Source organism: Palaemon carinicauda, chromosome 31 (assembly GCF_036898095.1).
Source record: "Palaemon carinicauda isolate YSFRI2023 chromosome 31, ASM3689809v2, whole genome shotgun sequence".
NCBI classification, from domain to species: Eukaryota; Metazoa; Arthropoda; class Malacostraca; order Decapoda; family Palaemonidae; genus Palaemon; species Palaemon carinicauda.
In genome coordinates this window covers 11,362,043-11,382,668 of record NC_090755.1, presented here as the reverse complement: position 1 = coordinate 11,382,668, position 20,626 = coordinate 11,362,043, and the positions used below count along the sequence as shown (strand labels likewise).

General features: G+C 41.2%; 1 protein-coding gene across 1 annotated transcript in view; it reads left to right on the top strand.

The window, feature by feature from the left end:
- Positions 1-2,070: 2,070 nt before the first annotated feature.
- Positions 2,071-20,626, top strand: part of LOC137624278 (heterogeneous nuclear ribonucleoprotein U-like protein 1) — a 148,455-nt gene continuing 129,899 nt past the window's right edge. Inside the window, exon 1 of the mRNA XM_068354820.1 lies at positions 2,071-2,341. Within this exon, the coding sequence (XP_068210921.1) occupies positions 2,197-2,341 (145 nt within the window). The 5' untranslated portion in view covers positions 2,071-2,196. The remainder of the gene's footprint in view (positions 2,342-20,626) is intronic.

Below are 20,626 nucleotides of genomic sequence, written 5' to 3'. Positions count from 1 at the left end.
CAGTTTATTGAGCAATATTTCAATTTATTGAATAGGTTTTTTAATTTATTGAACAATATTTCAGTTTATCGAACAATATTTTAATTTATTGAACAGGTTTTTCAATTTATTGAACAATATTTCAGTTTATTGAACAATATTTCAATCTATTGCACAATATTTCAATTTATTGAACAATATTCCAGTTTATTGAGCAATATTTCAATTTATTGAACAATATTTCAATTTATTAAACAATATTTCAATTTATTGAACAATATTTCAGTTTATTGAACAATATTTTAATTTATTGAACAATATTTCTATTTATTGAACAATATTTCAATTTATTGGACAATATTTCAGTTTATTGAACAATATTTCAGTTTATTGAACAATATTTCAATTTATTGAACAATATTTCAATTTATTGAGCAATATTTCAATTTTTTGAACAATATTTCAATTTATTGAACAATATTTCAATTTATTGAACAATATTTCAGTTTATTGAACAATATTTCAATTTATTGAATAGGTTTTTCAATTTATTGAACAATATTTCAGTTTATTGAGCAATATTTCAATTTATTGAGCCATATTTCAATTTATTGAACAATATTTCAGTTTATTGAGCAATATTTCAATTCATTGAACAATATTTTAATTTATTGAACAATATTCAAGTTTATTGAACAATATTTCAGTTTATTGAACAATATTTTAATTTATTGAACAATATTTCAGTTTATTGAACAGGTTTTTCAATTTATTGAACAATATTTCAGTTTATTGAGCAATATTTTTCTATTTATTGAACAATATTTCAATTTATTGAACAATATTTCAATTTATTGAGCAATATTTCAATTTATTGACAATATTTCAATTTATTGAACAATATTTCAGTTTATTGAGCAATATTTCAATTTATTGAACAATATTCCAATTTATTGAACAATATTCCAATTTATTGAACAATATTTCAATTTATTGAACAATATTTCAATTTATTGAACAATATTTCAATTTATTGAACAATATTTCAGTTTATTGAACAATATTTCAATTTATTGAACAATATTTCAATTTATTGAATAGGTTTTTTAATTTATTGAACAATATTTCAGTTTATTGAACAATATTTCAATTTATAGAACAATATTTCAATTCATTGAACAATATTTCAATTTATTGAACAATAATTCAAATTATTGAGTAATATTTCAATTTATCGAACAATATTTCAATTTATTGAACAATATTTCAGTTTATTGAGCAATATTTCAATTTACTGAACAATATTCTAATGCACTGAGCAACATTTCAATTTATTGATCAATATTTCAATGTATTTAATCAAGACAGCGCCGTGTTTTGTTAAGTTTCCCAGAGGTCATTGACCGACGCTAGGATCCATTGACTTATATACGTTGCGTGAAAAGTATTGTTTTACCGTTATGCAATTCTAAATGCTGACTCTGGCCTTGAGTTGTATAACTAGCTGGTATTTAATGCACATTCCATCTTGAACAGTCTATAATAAATAAGTAATCAGATTTTAATCGAGTATTATTCTTCTGTGTTGTGCTGTCACAAGATCAAGGTGTGTTTTAGTTTTTCATAAGGCATGTGTTTGAATAGATTTTTATTATTATTATTATTATTATTATTATTATTATTATTATTATTATTATTATTATTATCATTTTAGATACAGGATGTTCCTATCAACAACTATAAGAATATCACTGATAAAGATAGCAACAATAATTATGACGATAATAATAATAATAATAATAATAATAATAATAATAATAATAATAATAATAATAATAATAATAATAATAATAATAATAATAATAATAATAATAATCCATAGTGATGCAGGCAAAGCTGTCAACTACAGTAATGCTGAAAACCAACGTTTTCGGAAAAGAAGAAGAAAGAGCATAGCAAAGAAACTAATCATTACTGGGAAAATCTTTAGGGTAAAATGTACCAATCAGAACGCGTGATCTAATTGCCAAGTGAGGCAGCCGACCAATCAAAACGAATCTTCTGCACCAAGCCTTCAGTGTCGCGACTGTCGTCTACGAACGGACGCCATTTTGAATGTTTACTCCCGAGTGTAGTGTGTAGCGCGGGAAAGATTGTGTGTGTAATTTAACTAATTTGTCACGTTGGAATTGGCGTTGAGTTGTCAATTTAACCGGAATGAGTGACATAGATCCAAGCAAGCTTAAAGTGGCGGAACTGAGGGCTGAGCTGCAGGCTAGAGGCTTGGATACGAAGGGAAATAAGCCGGTTTTGGTGGAGCGCTTGAGGGAAGCGCTGGAACAGGCCAACGATGAAGAAACAGGTTTGTATTTAAGTTGTTATTACTTTTGTGTATTTGCTGATAGTAAACATGTAGAATATAGCATCTCCATGATATTAAGATTATTCAGGAAGGTCGACGTATTTTACAGGTCTTACTAGGCTGTCGTACGTGTCCAGATTGAATGTTTGGAGAAATACCTTTTATGAACTTCAAGTCTGGTATATAAGTACAACAAACTACATTCTACCCTAAATGGACATCAACTAACCTAAACTTTCCCCCTAACCTAACCTACAAGCCGTGTCCTAATCTACTTACTGTACTTAGGGGGGAGGCTAACGCCCCCCTACGACCTCCCTTACACTGACCGCTGTCATACATACACCCCGTAGGGGGTTCTTTAATTGGGGGAAAGCAAAAAGTGTCAAGAGATGTTGAGTAGGGGGGAGGGGTTATAGAAAAACTAGCACTGTAATTGGTCAGTGGCCGCTTTCCTCTTGGTAATGGTAGAAGAGACTCTTTAGCTATGGTAAGCAGCTCTTCAAGGATAAGGACACTCCAAAATCAAATCATTGTTCTCTAGTCTTAGGTAGTGCTGTAGACTCTGTACCATAGTCTCTTCACTGTCTTGGGTTAGAGTTCTCTTGCTTGAGGGTACACTCGGGCACCATATTATATCTAATTTCTCTTTATTATTATTATTATTATTGTTATTACTTGCTAAGCTACAACCCTAGTTGGAAAAGCAGAATGCTATAAGCCCAGTGGCCCCAACAGGGAAAATAGCCCTGTGAGGAAAGGAAACAAGGAAAAATGAAATATTTTAAGTAGAGTAACAACATTAAAATAAATATTTCCTATTTAAACTATAGAAACTTTAACAAAACAAGAGGAAGAGATATCAGATAGAATAGTGTGCCCGAGTGTACCCTCAAGCAAGAGAGTTCTTCCTCTTTATTTTGTTGATTTTTGAATTGTTTATATAGGAATTAGTTATTTATGTTACTGTTCTTAATATATTTTATTGTTCCTTGTTTCCTTTCCTCACTTGGCTATTTTCCCTGTTGGGGCCCCTGGGGTATTTTCCCTGTTGGGGCTCCTGGGCTTATGGCATCCTGCTTTTCTAATTAAGGTTGTAGCTTAGCAAATAATACATACATACATATACCAAGGCACTTCCCCTAATTTTGGGGGGTAGCCGACAAACAAATAAAAACAAAAAGGGGACGTCTCCTCTCTATGTTCCTCCCAGCCTGACAAGGGATTCAACCGAGTTCGGCTGGTACTGCTAGGGTGTCACAGCCCACCCTCCCACATTATCCACCACAGATGAAGCTTCATAATGCTGAATCCCCTACTGCTGCTACCTCCGCGGTCATCCAAGGCACCGGAGGAAGCAGCATGGCCTACCGGAACTGCGTCACAATCGCTGGCCATTCATTCCTATTTCTAGCACACACTCTTGCCTCTCTCACATCTATCCTCCTATCACCCAGAGCTTCCTTCACTCCATCCATCCACCCAAACCTTGGCCTTCCTCTTGTACTTCTCCCGTCTATTCTTGTATTCATCACCTTCTTTAGTAGACAGCCATATTCCATTCTCTCAACATGGCCAAACCACCCCAACACATTCTTATCCACTCTAGCTGCTAACTCATTTCTTACACCCGTTCTCACCCTCACTACTTCATTCATAATAATAATAATAATAGCTTTACACTGGACTGAGAGCATTTCCATCATAATCTATTGCCGACATAAACAAAATTACACTAAATTTTGAAATAGATTGATGTACTTCCCTTAAGTTCACTTTGGGAGATGTCTTTACGAGATGGTGGCTAACTTAAAACTGAAGGCGAAAGTGGGAAAAAAAATGGCTGTTATAGAACAACACCCCGGGAACTTATGAAGAAGTACTTGTAAGCTGTTAATTGGTTTAAAAAAAACCTCCTGACAAATGCGTCATTGTAAATGCACAGAAAGCTCCCCAAACCATAGGAATAAACGCATGCGCAATAAGTCCCCTTCAGTCTCTTAGATGTAAATAATGAACCTAGAGTGAAAAACATATTTCACATTTTAATAGACCGGTATATAAGTTATTATGCCCCAGCCCCTATTAAACATATAGAGAAAAATACCAAACTAGCCAGCACTTGTCTGTTTTACATAGCGAATTCGTTTCGCTAGAAAATAGAGTATCATATATTAACCCAATTCACAAATAGTGACACTTAGAGTAATCACTCTATTTTTAATTTAGTATATATTTTGAATATACAGTATATCAAATGTACGCTGGCATCACAAACTTCTGTTAAGTTGACTATGTTGACGATGTCAGTTCCAGGTCGTTTAGTGAGGAAACCAAGCTAGTTTTCATTATAACCCCTCCCCCCTTGCTCAACATCTCTTGCCATTTTTTTGCTTTTCCCCCATTTAAAGAACCCCCTAATTATTGTACTACCGCTAGAGAGTTACGGGGTACTCTGACCGGCCAGACAGTACTACATTGGATCCTTCTCTCTGGTTACGGTTTATTTTCCCTTTCCCTACACACACACACCGAATAGTCTGGTATATTCTTTACATATTCTCCTCTATCCTCATACAACTGACAACACCAAACAATTCTTCTTCACCCAAGGGGTTACTGTACTGTAATTGCTCAGTTGCCACTTAACTCTTGTTAAGAATAGAAGGGACTCTTTAGCTATGATAAGCAGCTCTTCTGGAAGAAGGACACTCCAAAATCAAACCATTGTTCTCTAGTCTTGGGTAGCACAATAGCTTCTGTACCATGGTCTTCCACTGCTGTGGGTTAGAGTTCTCTTGCTTGAGGGTACACTTGGTCACACTATTTTATTTCCCTTCCTCTTGTTTTGTGAAATATTTTGTAGTTTATATAGGAGAGATATGTATTTTAGTGTTACTGTCTTGTTTTCCTTTCCTCACTGGGCTATTTTTCCTGTTGGAGCCCCTGGGCTAATAGCATCCTGCCTTTCCAACTAGTGTTATAACTTAACAATTAATAATAATAATAATAAGAGGAGAGCTGCAAGACTGCATAATATTGGAGTAAATGGGGATTGTGGTCTTGTAAATAAATGCCCAGAAAATGTTTTCCTGTAGTAAATAATGTTATTTAACCAAATTTGACCTTCATTTCAACTGCTAACAGAGCAACCAGTTTGACTACTTTCCCACTACACACCCACTAAAACTATTATAATTGAATTGAAGTCAAATTCTGTGAAATCACATTAGGCTATTTACTACAGGAAAACAAATATTTTCTGTTCAAAATGTTTTAACCTAAATCTAATGGTTCAACCTCCCTATGTACTGGCAAGCGGTAATGTTGAGCTGCGCACATTAACATTAATGATTGATTATTATTTCCTAGATAATTATTTCCGGTATATATTTTTTTTTTTTAGAATAACAAGTGGTTCTTGCTTCGGCGTGCGCTCAAGCTGTACATTCTGAGCTGTCCACTCTCCCCCCACCAATTGGATCTTATTTCTTGGCAATTATTCAATGGATTTTTGTAAATCTAAAAATTGCAGACCTCAAAATTCAATGAAAACAAATTAATGAAGTACTTTATGATAGGGCTGTCGAAAGTGCTTCTCTTCCCTGTATGATAACCAAGAATGACACTTCGGTCACTAGTTTTTGTGGTATGACATTATGCGTTTTAAGAAAGGTGTTAACTACACTTGGTGACACACAAAAATGATTTGGAAAGGACTGAAACGAGGCACTTGAAGTAATAACAAAGTTTCCATACGTACGGTTTCGTGATTGGTTAACGGAAACATCGTGTAACAGTACCGCATCTGTAAAGCAAATTTGATTGGTAAACTTGTTCAGAGCAAGTATTTGCTACGCGAAAACTGAATGTAATATGGCAATAATAGGAAAAAAACAGAAATGACGAACAATTAGTAAGACAAAGTGAAGGAAAGAATCAATATTTTATAGGAATACATTATAATGTAATAACTGAAGAAATTCTTTTAAACCTGAGAAAATGAGAAATATGCAGTTGTGTATTGCATCAACGAATACATACGAACGGTATCAGGAGTGCCAAGTCTCGTACCATACTTGAATGTCGTGAGTAAAAAGAAATATGTACACGTGGGTATTGCAGTAACGAATACATACATATGGTATTAGATGGGTCAAATACTTGAATGTTGCGGGTAAAAATGAGGAGGGCCTATAAGAAAACAAGTACAGTAATCCTATTGGTCAAAATAAAGGGGGGGTGGGGTTGATGAGCAGAAGTTCTAAAACTGGTTAAAATGCAGGTACATATGAAGAAAGGGAAGCGAAGACAACCGTTTCGTAGAATGTCGACAAACAAAGGAGAAATATACCAGTAGTATAGGATATAGGTAATTTGTGCAAATTTCCATGGATTTATTATACGTCCAAAAAATATAATGTACTCTATAGAGAAGAAAAGGTTTTTATTATCATTATATATCATTTTCCCAACACAAAATCTCAGGTTCCCACTGGGGGTCCCATTATCGACGGGTAAAAATACACACACACACATATATATATATATATATATATATATATATATATATATATATATATATATATATATTTTATGTGTACAGTATGTGTGTTACATTCGTTCATTTCACTAAGTATTTATTTGCAGTAAAAAGTGTAATTATATATATATATATACATATATATATATATATATATATATATATATATATATATATATATATATATATATATATATATATATATACATATATATATATATATATATATATATATATATATATATATATATATATATATATATATATATATATACATATATATATATATATATATATATATATATATATATATATATATATATATATATATATATATATATATATACATACATATATATATATATATACATATATATATATATATATATATATATATATATATATATATATATATATATACACATACATATATATAGTTCATTTCACTAAGTATTTAGTTGCAGTAAAAAGTATAATTATATATATATATATATATATATATATATATATATATTTTATATATATGTGTGTGTGTGTGTTATATTCGTTCATTTCACTAAGTATTTATTTGCAGTAAAAAGTGTAATTTTCAAAGAAAACAGGCGTTTTATAGTGGGGAAGCTTTCCCCATTTATAACAATTATATTAAAACCCCAAAATACAAAATAAATATAAAATAACTGGTTGAAAAAATTTTTTGTTCTTGTAAATGGGTGTAAATTAAAGTATCACAATTCTCTGTTAATATATGATACTGTACTTTAATTATTAGCGAAACTAGAATTCGCAATAAGAAATGGACGAGTGCTGGCTGGTTTGGTATTTTTCAATATTAAACTTACCCGATAATCATGTAGCTGTCAACTCCGTTGCCCGACAGAATTCTACGGGAGGGATACGCCAGCTATCACTATACTAGAAGGGGGTGTACTCACAAGCGCCACCTGTGGCCAGGTACTACAGTACTTGTTGTTGACGCCACCTCACTTTTTCCTCTGTCGTGCTTCCGGCAAGACGTTCTTGGATACGCTTATGATTTTGGAGTACAGTATTGTTCACGGTTTGGTGAAGTATTTCTCTAAAATTTGCAGCTATTCGCTATACTGGAAACTTCTATGTTAGCTTAGCTAGCTTTTGGAATTAATTTAATTATTATGGTGACGAAGAGAGTATGAACTCTCTTTCACCTTTAAATGGCCGACCCTTCCCTTAGACGGAAGTGTTGGTGTCTAAGAGAGTATAGACTCTCTTTCTTAATTTTGTTATAGATTTATTTTATATCTCTCCGCCTTTTATAGGCCTCTTCGATTAACTTACTTTTATTATAAACTTATTAGAATTAATTTTTATATTTGTTTATATTCGACCTTTCCTAATAGTAGGCGGTCTTTTCTTGGTACCGAAGTTAATTAACATTGAGCCCGTCATTTCGGTTTTACCTGTTAACATATTATGCTATTTTAATGTTTTTGAAAGAATTTCTTTGATAGTCTCGTACTGTTTTCAAAGTTGAACTAACGTTTTGTTTTGTCTCTGCAGTTGTTGACGTTCAGAACGTTCAACTTGCGCTCTATCGTTACGATAGAGAGAGAATTTTCACGGTGTCACGTTGCAGTAAGAGTAACCGTGTCTAGCGTTTTGTTCATTCTTTCTTAACTTAATGGTTTTTAATTCTAATAAAGGAACTTTTCATTTTGGGAAATATTTCAGTTTTTTTCCTTTAACAATAATATGTTTTAACGATATATATGATTGGGCTCTTCTCTCAGGTTCTAAGTCAAGAGAGAGAGAGAGAGAGAGAGAGAGATAGAGACGGAGGGAGAAAGAGGAGGATAAACGTTTCGTTCAAGCGAGTAACGTTGTTATCGTTTTTGCTCTTCTCCCTAGTCTCTTTAGGGGAAGAAGGTAAACGTTTCTAGAGTGATCTAGTGTTTAGTCTCTTTCCAGCCACTGAATTATTTATCTTTCATTAGATTTTTCTGTTACATTGTAATTCTGTTTTCGCAATTACTAACTTTTGAGAAAGGATAGAATTGCGTGTTTCAGGTACAAACCACTTAAAGTTTCGAGTTCAGTGAAATAAGTGCAAACAGAAAATCAAAGTGATAAGTGATTAGCGCAAAGTGTGTCAGTGTTGTGCGTGAGGGTACTTCTGTGCGTGCCAGTCGTCCTCCCAGTCCGGGACCTCTTGCAAGCTCCCAAGCCCAGGGGAGAAGCAATGTCGAAGGGCAAAAGGGTTCGGCAGGCCTTGATCGGCGCACAGAAGTATCCTCGGTGGTTGCGGGCGTGTCTTCCAGAGACCGTCACTCCCACCTGCAGACGATTGAGCCCGTCTTTTACTCGTCTGCTGATCAATTGTCAGGGAAGAAACGCTGGACTCAGGTCTACGCAGAGTCCAGACCTCAAGAACTCAACCGGGCTGCAGTCATTGGATCAGCTCTGACTCGCCGCAGTCATCAGTTGAATGCACTCCGCCTAAGAGGAGTAAGGTTCTGCCGCAACAGATCTCTGCTGTTAAGGCTTTACCTCAGCAGACCTTAGTGTCTGCCGACCCCAAGTTGACTCTACTGCAGTCCATGCAGTCACAACTTACGGTCTTGATGCGTGAGTGTCAGGCTGAGAAGGTTACGCCTCCTCCTGCGATCGCTCCGCCTGACCGCAGTACTGCCTGCCAGGCGTACGATGTTGAGGCTCCTCAGGATACCTTACCACGTTCTGAGTTTTCTGTTTCCAGTGGTGTGCAGCTCCCTCCGCCTTCCTTAAGGCAACCTCAGCAATGGGAACAGGAGGCTTATACCTTACTTCCTCCGCTTCCACTTGCAGTTCCACCAGTGAGGCAACACTCTCTTGAGGTACAACAACCTCTCCCATCCATGAGTCAGTCTCCTCAGCTCTCGCTGCAGCGAGCTCAACCCTCCTCAAGGCAAGCACCTCAACACCTTAGCCTTGCGCCTCAGGAACCTTAACTCGCGAGACAATTACTGCGTTCTGCGCAGCCACTACCTCATCGCTCACAGCTCACACCTCAGGAACCTCAACTCGTTCCTCAGGAACTTGCTACTGCGCATCCGCCAACCACTCAGCAAGCGCAACTCTTGAGGCAACTACCTCATGCTATGAGTCAGCCACCTCAACGCATGCATCTGCCACTTTTTTCCTCAACTTGAACTTCTTCCCATTCAACTTGGGAATAACAATGACAATAATAACACCTCATTACTTTCATAACTTGCATTTGTAATCATATACATGTATGCCTACACAAACATTATGATAATGGAGGTTATTTGTATTACTTATATAAAAATATATATGTATTCCTTGCAATATATTTTTAACAAATCGCTAAATATGGCAAAAATATCTTCTAAACAAAATGAATCATGAGTTATGAATGTAAGGTAATATTATGTTGATATTAAACCCCTTGCAAGCATGCATGTAGTAATGCAGTGTTGCCAACAGGGCGAGTTTCCCTTTCCGGAGGTGAAGTAGATTATAGTACATTTAGTGTAGCTTAATTCTACGATTATCATGCCGGCTATCAAATTCATCAACAAAACAGTCTAAATCAATTCCCTCGGCACGTGCACTTTCAATGGACGGTAATGCGATATTACTCACTCTAGCACTGGTCATGGAATTTCTGAGAAATGTTACACGCCATGCAACACGCTCTGCTTACCTTACAGCATGCTCTACATACAGCATGCTCTGCATACAGCATGCTCTGCATACAGCATGCTCTGCTTACAACATGCTCTGCATACCTTACCGCATGCTTCTCAGTCACACTTCTTTGGTTGTTGCCAATTCACTAGACTGTCAAACAGTTTCTTAACGTTGCCTTCTAGTCTGCTGCGTTTGCACAGTGTAACCCTCACTGAGAGAACTTAGCTTTTCTCGGATATGGTCCCTGTAGATGAGAAAGTGCTTTTCTCCCTCCTTCTGATATTCCCTTGAGGACTCTGTCATTTGGAGAGGAGCCTTTAGCTGCGTAGCCTCCTATGGACTTTTATTTAAGCATAACATGCTTCCAGGGAAGGTAATGGTCCCACTTCAGTCGCTAATCCCGTCTGTTACCACACCTGCTCCCATAGTCCTTGAGTTGTGTTGCAAGACATGCAGTCCAAACTTAGTCCTTGTTAGAGGATTTTTTGTTCTCGGAGTCAGTGTGTCACTGGGAAGACGTTCAACAACCAGCAGGAATGACTTGTTGTGACGCAGTGCGGCAATCTTAGCAACCCGATAAGGAGTTGTCTGTACGACCCAGACAGTCTAGACAGCTTCGGGTTGTCACTGTACTTCCTCGCTTCCCCATGGTTGACAGTTCACAGACTGTGCAGCAGTACCATGATCTTGTGTCCGGCTCCGTCAGACGACTGGCTTTTAAGAGCTCCCACAAGTCGTCGCTGTCTGGAGATTCTCAAACGGACTATGGATCTGACCAAGGAACTGGGCCTCCTGGTCAATTTTGAGGAGTCTCAGCTCGTCCCATCCCAGACCATTGTCTCCCTGGGTATGGATCTTCAGAGTCGAGCTTTTCGGGCTTTTCCGTCGGCCCCAAGGATCTTCCAAGCCCTAGAATGCATCCAGAGCATGCTGAGAAGGAACCGATGCTCAGTCAGGTAGTGGATGAGTCTAACAGGGACACTTTCATCGCTGGCCCTGTTCATCGTGTTAGGGAGACTCCACCTCCCCCCCCCTTCAGTATCATCTAGCTGCTCACTGGGTAAAGGACATGACGCTAGAGACGGTCTCAGTTCCTGTTTCCGAAGAGAGGAGGTCTTCTCTCGCGTGGTGTAAGAACAGCTTTCTTCTCAAGGAAGTCTACCTTTGGCTGTTCAGAAACCCGACCGCCGTCTCCTCTCGGACGCATCAGACACGGGCTGGGGTGCGACTTTGGACGGATAAGAATGCTTGGGAACATGGAATCAGGAGCAAAGGACACTTCACATCAATTGCAAGGAGTTGTTGGCGGTTATTCTGGCCTTGATAAACTTCAAGTCCCTCCAGCTTAACAAAGTGGTGGAGGTGGACTCTGACAACACCACAGCCCTGGCTTACATCTTCAAGCAGGGAGGGACTCTTTCGTGGAAGTTGTTCTAGATCGCAAGGGACCTCCTCATCTGGTCTAAAGATCGAAAGCTCACGCTGGTAACGAGGTTCATTCAGGGCGGTATGAATGTCATGGCAGATCACCTCAGCCGCAAGGGTCAGGTCATCCCCACAGAGTGGACCCTTCACAAGAATGTTTGCAGCAGACTTTGGGCCCTGTGGGGTCAGCCAACCATAGATCTGTTCGCTACCTCGATAACCTAGAGACTCCTGTTGTATTGTTCTCCGATTCCGCACCCAGCAGCAGTTCACGTAGATGCTTTTCTGCTGGATTGGTTCCATCTCGACCTGTATGCATTCCCGCCGTTCAAGATTGTCAACAGGGTACTTCAGAAGTTCTCCTCTCGCAAGGGACACGGCTGACGTTGGTTGGCTCCGCTCTGGCCCGCGAGAGAATGGTTCTTAGAGGTACTGCAATGGCTGGTCGACATTCCCAGGACTCTTCCTCTAGGAGTGAACCTTCTACGTCTACCTCACGTAAAGAAGGTACACCCAATCCTCCACGCTCTTCGTCTGACTGCCTTCAGACTTTCGAAAGACTCTCAAGAGCTAGGGGCTTTTCGAAGGAGGCAGCCAGAGCGATTGCCAAAGCAAGGAGAACATCCACTCTCGGAATCTATCAGTCTCAAGGGGAAGTCTTCCGTAGCTGGTACAAGACCAATGCAGTTTCCTCAACCAGTACCACTGTAACCCAGATTGCTGACTTCCTGTTATATCTAAGGAAAGTAAGATCCCTTTCAGCTCCTACGATCAAGGGTTACAGAAGTATGTTGGCAGCGGTTTTCCGCCACAGAGGCTTGGATCTTTCCACCAACAAAGATCTACAGGACCTCCCTAGGTCTTTTGAGACCTCAAAGGAACGTCGGTTGTCCACTCCAGGCTGGAATCTAGACGTGGTCCTAAGGTTCCTTATGTCATCAAGATTTGAACCTCTCCAATCAGCCTCTTTTTTAGGACCTCACGTTAAAAACTCTTTTCCTCGTGTGCTTGACAACAGCTAAAAGAGTAAGTGAGATCCACGCCTTCAGCAGGATCATTGTTTTCACATCTGAAACGGCTACATGTTCCTTGCAGCTCGGTTTTTGCTAAACGAGCTTCCTTCACGTCCTTGGCCTAAGTCGTTCGAGATCCCAAGCCTATCCAACTTGGTGGGGAATGAACTGGAGAGAGTACTTTGCCCAGTTAGAGCTCTTAGGTACTTTCTAAAAAGGTCTTAACCTTTACGAGGACTATCAGAAGCCTTATAGTGTGCTATCAAGAAACCTTCTTTTCCAAGTTCTAAGAACTCAGTTTCTTACTATTCAGGCTTCTGATTAGAGAAACACATTCTCATCTGAAGGAAGAAGACCTTGCTTTGCTGAAGGTAAGGACACATGAAGTGGGAGCTGTGGCTACTTCTGTGGCCTTCAAACAGAGCCATTCTCTGCAGAGTGTTATGGATGCAACCTATTGGAGAAGCAAGTCAGTGTTCGCATCATTCTATCTCAAAGATGTCCAGTCTCTTTACGAGTACTGCTACACCCTGGGACCATTCGTAGCAACGAATGCAGTAGTAGGCGAGGGCTCAGCCACTACATTCCCATAATCCCATAACCTTTTAACCTTTCTCTTGAATACTTTTTATGGGTTGTACGGTCGGCTAAGAAGCCTTCCACATCCTTGTTGATTTGGCGGGTGGTCAATTCTTTCTTGAGAAGCGCCGAGGTTAAAGGTTGTGATGAGGTCCTTTAGTATGGGTTGCAGCCCTTGATACTTTAGCACCTTTGAGTTGATTCAGCCTTCCAAGAGGAACGCTGCGCTCAGTAAGGAAGACGATCTTATTAAAGGCAGAGTAACGGTTCAAGTCGACTTCCTTACCAGGTACTTATTATTTCATTGTTATTGTGGATAACTGATTATATGAAATACGGGATACTTAGCTATCCTTTAGTCTTGTACACTGGTTTTTCACCCACCCCCCTGGGTGTGAATCAGCTACATGATTATCGGGTAAGTTTAATATTGAAAAATGTTATTTTCATTAGTAAAATAAATTTTTCAACATTAAACTTACCCGATAATCATGTAGCTGTCAACTCCGTTGCCCGACAGAATTCTATGGAGGGATACGCCAGCTATCACAATACTAGAAGGGGGTGTATTTACCAGCGCCACCTGTGGCCAGGTACTCAAGTACTTCTTGTTGACACCTCCTCAATTATTCCTCTGTCGTGCTTCCGGCAAGACGTTCTGGGATACGCTTATGTTCTTGGAGTATTTTCACGACTTTGGTGAAGTATTTCTCTTTGATTTCGGCTGTCGCTTTACTGGAAAACTTCTATATTAGCTTAGTTAGCTTTTGGAATTAATTTGATTAATTTTGGTGACGAGAGAGTATGAACTCTCGTTCACCTTTCAATGGCCGACCCTTCCCTTAGACGGAAGTGTTGGTGTCTAAGAGAGTATAGACTCTTTCTTAATTTTGCTTAACAAAGTTATAGATTTATTTTATATCTCTCCGCCTCTTATAGGCCTCTTCGATTAACTTCCTTTTATTATAAACTCATTAAAATTAATTTTTATTTCTGTTTATATTCGACCTTCCTAATAGTAGGCGGTCTTTTACCGAAGTTAATAAACTTTGAGCCCGTCATTTCGGTTTTACCTGTTAACATATTATGCTATTTCCGCCACAGAGTTTGAAAGATTTTCTTTGACAGTCTCGTACTGTTTTCAAAGCTGAACTAACGTTTTGTTTTGTCTCTGCTGTTGTTGACGTTCAGAACGTTCAACTTTCACTCTATCGTTACGATAGAGAAAGAATGTTCACGGTTTCACGTTGCAGTAAGAGTAACCGTGTCTAGCGTTTTGTTCATTCTTTCTTAACTTAATGGTTTTGATCCTAATAAAGGAACTTTTCAGTTTTTTCCTTTAACAATAATATGTTTTAACGATATATATGATTGGGCTCTTCTCTCAGGTTCTAAGTCAAGAGAGAGAGAGAGAGAGAGAGAGAGATAGATAGAGACGGAGGGAGAAAGAGGATAAACGTTTCATTCAAGCCTGCCAGGCGTACGAGTAACGTCATTATCGTTTTTTGCTCTTCTCCCTAGTCTCTTTAGGGGAAGAAACTAAACGTTTCTAGAGTGATCTAGTGTTTAGTCTCTTTCCAACCACTGATTTATCTTTCATTAGATTTTTCTGTTACATTGTAATTCTGTTTTCGCAATTACTAACTTTGAGAAAGGATAGAATTGCGTATTTCAGGTACAAACCACTTAAGTTTCGAGTTCAGTGAAATAAGTGCAACAGAAATCAAAGTGATAAGTGATTAGTGCGTGAGGGTACTTTTGTGCGCGCCAGTCGTCCTCCCAGTCCGGGACCTCTTGCAAGCTCCCAAGCCCAGGGGAGAAGCAATGTCGAAGGGCATAAGGGTTCAGCAGGCCTTGATCGGCGCACAGAAGTATTCTCGGTGGTTGTGGGCGTGTCTTACCGAGACCGTCACTCCCACCCGCAGACGATTGAGCCCTTATTTTGCTCGTCTGCAGAAGAGATTAGGGGAGAAAATAAAGGCAGAGTAACGCTGGTCTCAGGTCTCAAGACTTCTTAAACGTTAAGTCCAGACCTATGCCAGACGTACGAAGTTAAAGTTCACAACCCGAATGCAGTCGTTGGGTTAGCTCTGACTCTCCTAAGTCATCAGTTGATTACACTCCGACTAAGAGGAGTAAGGTTCTGCCACAACAGATCTCTGCTGTTAAGGCTTTACCTCAGCAGAACTTAGTGTCTGCCGACCCCAAGTTAACTCTACTGCAGTCCATACAGTCACAACTTTCGGTCTTGATGCGTGAGTGTCGGGCTGAGAGTGTTGCACCGCCTGCACTCCCTCCACCTGTTCTCGCTGCACCTGTGCTCGCCCAGCCTGCACCTGCTCCGCCTGTGCTCGCCCAGCCTGCACCTGCTCCGCCTGGTCGCAGCACCATCTGCCAGGCGTACGATGTTGTGAACTCTACTACAGTCCATGCAAGCACAGCTTTCGGACTTGATGAGTGAGTGTCGGGCTGAGAGTGTTGCTCCACCGCCTCCGCCTACACTCCCTCCTCCTACACTCGCTCCGCCTGATCACAGTACCATCTGCCAGGCGTATGATGTTGTGGACTCTACTACAGTCCATGCAAGCACAGCTTTCGGACTTGATGCGTGAGTGTCGTGCTGAGAGTGTTGCACCTCCTGCACCTGTGGTGCATCAACCTCCTGCACCCGTTCAGCCTGTGCTGCACCCGCCTGCACCGGTGGTGCACCAACCTCCTGCACCCGTTCAGCCTGTGCTGCACCCGCCTGCACCGGTGGTGCACCAACCTCCTGCACCCGTTCAGCCTATGCTGCACCCGCCTGCACCGGTGGTGCACCAACCTCCTGCACCCGTTCAGCCTGTGCTGCACCCGCCTGCACTCGCTGCACCCAGTCGCAGCTCCATCTGCCAGGCGTACAATGTTGAACCACTTTCGGAGTTTGCTGTTCACAGTGTTGTTCAGCCTCAGCCTTCTTTAAGGCAACCCTTGCTTTGGGATCAGGAGAGTTACACTCTTCCTCCTCCTCCCCTTGCTGCTCCTCCAGTGGTGCAACTCTCGGTTGGGGTACAACAACCTCTCCCCTCCGTGAGTCTGTCTGCTCAACCAGCGCTGCACCGAGTTCAACCCTCATCTAGGCAAGCTCATCTACACCATGCACTTGCGCCTCAGGAGCCTCAGCTTGCTAGAACTTTACCTTGTTCTGCGCAGCCTCAACCTTCTCATGCTCCACTCATCTCTCAGGAACAGGAACGGACCACTCCGCCTCCGTCCTCCGCTTAGCTGGTACAATCCTTGGGTGCAACTCTTGCTAGGAGTCAACCTCCTTCACCCTTGCACCTGCCTTCTGCTCCGTCTGTTGTTCAGCCTATGCAGTCTGAACCTCAGGTTTTCCCTCAAGTTGAGGAAACCTCTGTTGTTGTTCCAACTCGTTCTGACTCTGCTGTTCAGCATACCATGGTTTAAACCCCATGCAAGCATGCATTAAGCACTCTAGCACTGGTCATGGAATTTCTGAGAAATGTTAAACGCCATGCACACGCTCTGCTTTCCTTTCAGCAGGCTCTGCTTACAGCAGGCTCTACTTCCTACATGCTCAGCATTCAGCATGCTCTGCATTCAGCATGCTCTGCATACAACATGCTCTGCATACAGCATGCTCTGCATTCAGCATGCTCTGCATACAGCATACTCTGCATACATCATGCTCTGCATACCTTACCGCATGCTTCTCAACATCTTGGGTTGTTGCCAACTCACTAGACTGTCAAGCAGTTTCATAACGTTGCCTTCTAGTCTGCTGCTTTGCACCAGTGAACCCTCACTCAGAGAACTTAGCTTTTCTAGGATAAGGTCCCTGTAGATGAGAAAGTTCTTTTCTCCCTCCTTCTGATATTCCCTTGAGGACTCTGTCATTTGGAGGGAGCCTTTAGCTGCATAACCTCTTATGGACTTTTATTTAAGCATAACATGCTTACAGGGAAGGTAATGGTTACACTTCAGCCGCTAATCCCGTCTGTTACCACACCTGCTCCCATAGACCTTGAGCTGTGTTGCATGACATGCAGTCCAAGCTTAGTCCTTGTTAGAGGATTTTTTAGAGTCAATGTGTCACGGGGAAGACGTTCAACAACCAACAGAAGGGACTTGTTGTGACGCAGTGGGCAACCTCAGCAACCCGTTAAGGAGTTGTCTGTACGACCCAGACAGTCTAGACAGATTCGGGTTGTCACTGTACTTCCTCGCTTGCCCATGATTGACAGTTTACAGACTGTGCAGCAGTATCATGATCTTGTGTCCGGCTCCGTCAGACGACTGGCTTTTAAGAGCTCCCTCAAGTCGTCGCTGTCTGGAGATTTTCAAATGGACTATGGATCTGACCAAGGAACTGGGCCTCCTGGTCAATTTTGAGGAGTCTCAGCTCGTTCCATCCCAGACCATTATCTCCTTGGGTATGGATCTTCAGAGTCGAGCTTTTCGGACTTGTCCGTCGGCCCCAAGGATCTTCCAAGCCCTAGAATGCATCCAGAGCATGCTGAGAAGGAACCGATGCTTAGTCAGGCAGTGGATGAGTCTAACAGGGACACTTTCATCGCTGGCCCTGTTCATCGAGGTAGGGAGACTCCACCTCCGCCCCCTTCAGTATCATCTAGCTGCTCACTGGATAAAGGACATGACGCTAGAGACGGGCTCAGTTCCTGTTTCCGAAGAGATGAGGTCTACTCTAACGTGGTGGAAGAACAGCATTCTTCTCAAGGAAGGTCTACCATTGGCTGTTCAGTCCTCCGACCACCGTCTCTTCTCGGACGCATCGGACACGGGCTGGGGTGCGACACTGGACGGACAGGAATGCTCGGGAACATGGAATCAGGAGCAAAGGACACTTCACATCTATTGCAAGGAGTTGTTGGCAGTTCATTTGGCCTTGATAAACTTCAAGTCCCTCCAGCTTAACAAGGTGGTGGAGGTGAACTCCGACTACACCACAGCCTTGGCTTACATCTCCAAGCAGGGAGGGACTCATTCGAGGAAGTTGTTCGAGATCGCAAGGGACCTCCTCATTTGGTCAAAAGATCGAAAGCTCACGCTGGTAACGAGGCTCATTCAGGGCGATATGAATGTCATGGCAGATCGCCTCAGCCGGAAGGGTCAGGTCTTCCCCACAGAGTAGACCCTTCACAAGAATGTTTGCAGCAGACTTTGGGCCCTGTGGGATCAGCCAACCATAGATCTATTCGCTACCTCGATGACCAAGAGGCTCCTCTTGTATTGTTCTCCGATTCCAGACCCAGCAGCAGTTCGCGTGGATGCCTTTCTGCTGGATTGGTCCCATCTCAACCTGTATGCATTCCCGCCGTTCAAGATTGTCAACAGGGTACTTCAGAAGTTCGCCTCTCACAAAGGGACACGGCTGACGTTGGTTGCTCCCCTCTGGCCCGCGAGAGAATGTTTCACTGAGGTACTGCAATGGCTGGTCGACGTTCCCAGGACTCTTCCTCCTAGAGTGGACCTTCTGCGTCAACCTCACGTAAAGAAGGTACTCCCAACCTCCACGCTCTTCGTCTGACTGCCTTCAGACTATCGAAAGACTCTCAAGAGCTAGAGGCTTTTCGAAGGAGGCAGCCAGAGCGATTGCCAGAGCAAGGACGACATCCACTCTCAGAGTCTATCAGTCTTTATGGGAAGTCTTCCGAAGCTGGTGCAAGGCCAATGCAGTTTTCCTCAACCAGTACCAATGTAACCCAGATTGCTGACTTCCTGTTACATCTAAGGAACGTAAGCTCCCTATCAGCTCCTACGATCAAGGGTTACAGAAGTTTGTTGGCAGCGGTTTTCCGCCACAGAGGCTTGGATCTTTCCTCCAACAAAGATCTACAGGACCTCCTTAGGTCTTTTGAGACCTCAAAGGAACGTCGGTTGTCCACTCCAGGCTGGAATCTAGACGTGGTCCTAAGGTTCCTAATGTCATCAGGATTTGAACCGCTCCAATCAGCCTCTTTTAAGGACCTCACATTAAAAAACTCTTTTTCTCGTGTGCTTAGCAACAGGTAAAAGAGTAAGTGAGATCCACGCCTTCAGCAGGAACATAGGTTTCACATCTGAAACGGCTACATGTTCCTTACAGCTCGGTTTTTTGGCTAAAAACGAGCTTCCTTCCCGTCCTTGGCCTAAGTCGTTCGAGATCCCAAGCCTGTCCAACATGGTGGGGAACGAACTGGAGAGAGTACTTTGCCCAGTTAGAGCTCTTAAGTACTATCTAAAGGTCAAAACCATTACGAGGACAATCAGAAGCCTTATGGTGTGCTATCAAGAAGCCTTCTCTACCAATGTCTAAGAACTCAGTTTCTTACTACATCAGGCTTCTGATTAGAGAAGCAAATTCTCATCTGAAGGAAGAAGACCTTGCTTTGCTGAAGGTAAGGACACATGAAGTGAGAGCTGTGGCTACTTCAGTGGCCTTCAAACAGAACCGTTCTCTGCAGAGTGTTATGGATGCAACCTATTGGAGAAACAAGTCAGTGTTCGCATCATTCTATCTCAAAGATGTCCAGTCTCTTTACGAGTACTGCTACACCCTGGGTCTATTCGTAGCAACGAATGCAGTAGTAGGCGAGGGCTCAGCCACTACATTCCCATAATCCCATAACTTTTTAACCTTTCTCTTGAATACTTTTTATGGGTTGTACGGTCGGCTAAGAAGCCTTCCACATCCTTGTTGATTTGGCGGGTGGTCAATTCTTTCTTGAGAAGCGCCAAGGTTAAAGGTTGTGATGAGGTCCTTTAGTATGGGTTGCAGCCCTGTATACTTTAGCACCTTTGAGTTGATTCAGCCTCCCAAGAGGAACGCTGCGCTCAGTAAGGAAGACGATCTTATTAAAGGCAGAGTAACGGTTCAAGTCGACTTCCTTACCAGGTACTTATTATTTCATTGTTATTGTGGATAACTGATTATATGAAATATGGGATACTTAGCTATCCTTTAATCTTGTACACTGGTTTTCACCCACCCCCCTGGGTGTGAATCAGCTACATGATTATCGGGTAAGTTTAATGTTGAAAAATGTTATTTTTATT